The sequence below is a fragment of the Prosopis cineraria genome, unplaced genomic scaffold, assembly GCF_029017545.1.
Source record: "Prosopis cineraria cultivar Desert tree isolate PC_DT_omini unplaced genomic scaffold, ASM2901754v1 PC2, whole genome shotgun sequence".
In the NCBI taxonomy this organism is placed as follows: domain Eukaryota; kingdom Viridiplantae; phylum Streptophyta; class Magnoliopsida; order Fabales; family Fabaceae; genus Prosopis; species Prosopis cineraria.
The window spans coordinates 17052201-17057068 of NW_026555333.1; the positions used below are offsets into that span (position 1 = coordinate 17052201).

At 35.5% G+C, this 4868-nt stretch overlaps 1 protein-coding gene across 2 annotated transcripts; it reads right to left on the reverse strand.

The window, feature by feature from the left end:
* Window positions 1-4284, reverse strand: LOC129301852 (cold-responsive protein kinase 1-like). Of its 2 annotated transcripts, none has more exons than XM_054940464.1 (8): window positions 3702-4284; window positions 2860-3263; window positions 2127-2246; window positions 1851-1978; window positions 1497-1710; window positions 1073-1304; window positions 622-778; window positions 1-402 (listed from the first exon to the last, which is right to left on the reverse strand). In XM_054940464.1, the coding sequence occupies exons 1-8, from the start codon at window positions 4091-4093 to the stop codon at window positions 172-174; spliced, it is 1878 nt and encodes a 625-aa protein (XP_054796439.1). In that variant the 5' UTR covers window positions 4094-4284; the 3' UTR covers window positions 1-171. The 2 variants fall into 2 exon arrangements, with proteins under 2 accessions (XP_054796439.1, XP_054796440.1); XM_054940465.1 differs by having other exon boundaries at window positions 2860-3330; window positions 3702-3938.
* Between the last annotated feature and the right edge of the window lie 584 nt (window positions 4285-4868).

The window sequence follows — 4868 nt, forward strand, 5'->3', positions numbered from 1 at the left end:
TTTTACTAAATCGTAGTAATTGAACAACGTTGGATATTGAGGCATTTTTTGCATTCATACAGACCCCGAGATATTGAGGTAACTACACATTCCTGTAAAATTCAACTATCTTGCTGACAGTATAGATGCACGATATCATATGATGATAGCGGTGTCTTCGTCTAAGCACTCCTAATCAGTTACAATCAAGAGAGGCATAGAGGGTCTTATATTTTCTAATAAGCCACTATTTTGGAGCAAACCAATTACTTCGGACATGGTTGGCCTTAAGTCAGCAAACGCTTGGGTACAGAGCAAAGCAATCTCAATAATTTTCTTCACTTCTTCTGCATCATAGTCATTTGGGTCTAAGGTTTTGTCCACCAACTCTAAGTGCATGCCTTTCTCATATAGTTTCCAAGCCTAAAAAACGAGATTAAAGTGAAATTGAATAAGAGGCCTAGGGTTAGGAAAGACAAAGCAACACTTAGATTTGATTTTCATACATATTTATTATTAGGTCTTTGATTAAAAACAATAGCTATTGTGGCCAGAAGAGTTAACTTGAGTTGTTAAAAAAGTCCTACATGCATAAAATTTATCAAAATATGCCTTTTTCAATAATCACAGAAATTTACTCACTTTTGGAAGGAGGAATTCATCTTCGGTATCGCCTTCATCCTTTATCGCTTTGCTTCGTTGACCAGTAATGATTTCAAGAATTACAACACCATAGCTATAGACATCAACTTTTTCTGATAATTGACCATGAATTGCATACTCCGGTGCTGTGTATCCTCTAATAAATGCATGATATTTGCACAATGTAATTGATCACAGTAATAGTGCAAATAGAAAGTGATAATTATGATCCAACTAAATCTTAAAGAGTGATGTAAAATGTAGCTATTAATTTCTTTCTTGAAGCATTCATGGTATATAGTGACAAGATCACAAACGCTAGAACTATTGATAGGTCTAACAGGAGTGTTCTCATGACTCATGCATGTATATATTTTATCCATGTGGTGAACAATATATGTAATGTAACAAAAGTTAAGAAAATAAAAGAAATTATATTATTTTGACTTACAATGTTCCTGCAAATTTTGTGCTAAGGTGAGATTTATCCTCTGGTAAAAGCCTTGCCAATCCAAAATCAGCAATTCTAGGTTGTAGGTCATTATCCAAGAGAATATTGTTAGTCTTTATGTCTCTATGTATAATACGAACATGAAATTCCTCGTGAAGATAAGTCAAACCTCTTGCTATTCCTAAAATTATATCATATCGCTGCTTCCAGTTGAGATAACCTTTCTTTCCATCTGTTTCCCAAAGTCAAAAACAAAAAGAATCCCAAAATGTTACAATAGGGAATTGATGTGCGTGTGTTGGGAGTTCTTATAAAAATTATGACATATGAGTTAACGATATATTTTTAAGTTGAAAAACATGTCACAATGTTATTCGAAATATAAAACAAATTATTAAGTATTTTTCCGGTTGATGCAACATACCAAATAAGAATTTGTCAAGACTATTGTTCTTCATATACTCATAAACAAGGATCCTGACACGGCCTTGGCTACACCATCCCAGAAGTTGAACAAGATTTGGATGATCAACTTCACTTATGAGCATCACTTCACTCTCAAAATCTTCCTCAATTCTTCTAGAGTGTTGTAAAGTTAACTTCTTGACTGCAACTTCTTTCCCATCCCTTAGAGTACCCTATTACATGATGATTAAGAATACCAATCAAGAAATTGTTATAAGAAGTTTTGCTTTAATTATGTCGCTTGGAAAGTTAATTCCTTTATTCAAAACATGATAAATATATATATAGTACATAAAATAACAAAAACAGTTACCTTATATACTGCACCAAATCCTCCTTCTCCTAGTTTATTTTCTTCACTAAAATTATCAGTTGCAAACTTCAAATCCTTATAACTATATGTAACAAGGCCTTTCAACTTAGTTGCTCTAATTATGTCTCCTGTCAAGTAAAGCACATTTATCAAAATCTCTTCATATTGACAGAACCACAAAGGGATTCATACCCCTCCATAAGAGATGAGAGTATGTAACCTATTTCTTTTTGGTGGAAAAAAAAATAAAAATCAGGGCATTTTAAAGTTATTCACCTCTGTGAACCCTCGTAGTGCATTTTGGCCGTCTAATACAGGCAAATAATACAATGAGGATCAAAACAAGAATTACACCACCAACAACACCACCGACAATGGCCCCCTTATTGCTTGTACCTACAAGACATGACTTGAGAACTCATTTTCAAATAAGTCATAATAATTAAGGCATATTAAATATTCCTTTTAAAAAAGTAGAAGCACGCGCACTCCATTAAATTATATTTAGACTTTTAGAACTCGTCATCTTTTATTTTCAATGAAGCTAGCTCATTGTTCAAAGGATAAATTTTCAAAACTACATGTCGGGGATGCAGGAAATAGTTAATAATTCAAAGCTTTTGAAAGAATGTACTAATTTTTCTAATATTCAGAGTCAAACCGTGCCAGATTGTGTAGAAAACTATTGAGCGAATTTAAAAAAAAAAAAAAAGAAGTCCCACGGAACCGAATAAAATGTTCGGAGAAATACTGAAAAAATCTTTTAATTGATGCATATCATTATTCTTGTCAGTTTTATATATATATATATATAATTAAAAATTCTAATAACAAAATTAAAAAATATACACCTAAACTCCATTCCGTTCAAGGAAAACATATTTGCATATCTAATCAAGCATAGACAAAAGGAATAAAAAGGAGTTCTCAAAATACACATAATTAATAAGCAAATCAAATTGTACTGTCATGCTGCAATTTTATTTTTGTTATATTGAAAGAACCATACCTTGTTTGCCTAACAAGGGAGTAACATCAATTGTCTGGAAATTATCAGGAAAGAAGGAAGTGGAAGAGTATCTCATGAAGCATCCAGCAGCAAAAGCCTTACCATCAGAATTGGGAAAACAAGTGAGAATATTGTTGTACCCAGTGTTCAAGCAATTGAGGCACCCATTTTGTGTGATAGTTTCAGTACATTGAGCAAACGCATAAATAGTTGAACCATTCTCAGGCAATTGTGCTTTTGTGGCTGCAAAAAGCCCACGTCTTTTGGGTGGTGTTGTTTGCAGATTCATTAGAACTTGTTGCACAAGTGAGGTAAATTCTGTGGATTCTCTTGCAGTTTGATTGCCACACGACACGGCATTGAAATTCTCAGTTGTCTGGTCAAAGAAAGCACTGGTCTCGTACCTCAATACACAAAGTATACCACTCATCATTTCTAATTCCAAGTTCAATGCACAAGTTTTGTTCTGCACTGATCAAAATAGAAGCTGTCTTACCTAATTTAAGTACCTATTAACTTGTGAGCACAAAAAATAAAAATTAACCGAAGTTTATTTTCTCAATTGTCTCAACCTTTTTTTTCTCCCTGTTACGTCACAGTTTGAGACCCCTCTACTATAGTACCTGGCCCCACTAGTGAGCCAAGAGTAGGTCGCTTTTGTCTTTTTGTTTTTGTTTTTGTTTAGTCTCTATTGCTACAGTTTAATCAATCAACGTAACACATAAACTACCATATATTAAAGCGATAAAATATTCGGGAAATAACAGGTCTGAAGACTTCTTTTTTGGTGGCTGGAAACAAAACAAGAAAAGGACGAAAATTAACTGGTGGACTAGTTGTACCTGAGGAAGCAGCCGTCGTAGACGGCGCGGCCACCTTGTGCTCCGGCGGGGCAGTCTCGGATTTGTTTGGAGGCAGCGTCAAAACAGGCGACACAGTCATGAACGGAGAGGTAGTTTCTGCACTGAAAAAGACTGAAAACTGGGTTTTCAGCGTTGGCTTGCTGCGCTGTCACGAAGTTCTCGTTTTGACTATTGACGAGCTTCTTTCTCATGTGTCGAAACGTTTTGTTGACGTTGTCGCTGAAGATGGAGAAGTTGGACAAGACGAAGATGGTGGATGGTGTACACCCTTGGCTTAGGAGATTGATCTGGGGGTCGGCAACGACGCCGTTAAGCCTCCACCATGACCAGAATACAAAGGTGATTAATGGAAGGAAATTAGGTTGAAGCATCTTTTGATGAGATCAATTGGATGGAGATTTATCTCTGTATATGTATGTCGAGGGAGTGAAGTTTAATTGAGGAGAGAGAGGTCATGTCATGTCCGTCAATGGAGTAATCTGGTGTATAGACATTGACCAAAGGCTTATAAATTGATTGGTAGTTGAAAACGACGAAGGAGGAGTGAGAATTTCGTCATAAAGTAAGGAAGAGGATGCCGCATATTCGTGGCAAAATAATTAATGCATATATGTGGGAATGGATTTTGGTTCTCTATTATCTCATTTCTAATGCTCCCCCTCCTGTCCTCACATGGCCCTCACCCTGTGCAAGAACGGGGGAGGGAGGGTAATTAATTGGGGTCATGGCCCTTCAAATTTTAAAAATTTTTTTAGTCTCATATAACTTTTACATGATTTCAGCTTTTAAAATTTAAAAAAAATTTGTAATATATATGTTTTTGAATTTTGGCCCTTTATTATTAAATCTTGGCTCTACCCTTGGGTAAGAGGGAGCCCGGGAGAAGAGGATTAGGGGAGATCTTGTGCCCTTGTAGTTGTAATATCTCATCTTAAACAAATACTTAAAAAGTTAAACCAATATTACAAATGCGATTAAAGAGTGAAGCATTAGGGGTAGTCAGCCCATAAATGGAATTGCTTCTCCCCATTTCCTCACTTTTCAAATTGTTGAAGGATGAAACAGCAATTTGTTAAAAGGGATGACAATGCAATTTATGAAAGTTCTGTGACAAGTGCATGTGGCAGAAGCCTAATTGGTGGCAGG

Coding starts and splice junctions, on each gene's coding strand:
- LOC129301852 (XM_054940464.1), bottom strand. CDS start 4,093: ATGCTTCAACCTAATTTCCTTCCATTAATCACCTTTGTATTCTGGTCA. Junction 1,979..2,126: donor CACTACGAGGGTTCACAGAG/GTGAATAACTTT, acceptor TTTACTTGACAG/GAGACATAATTAGAGCAACT. Junction 779..1,072: donor ACAAAATTTGCAGGAACATT/GTAAGTCAAAAT, acceptor TGCATTTATTAG/AGGATACACAGCACCGGAGT.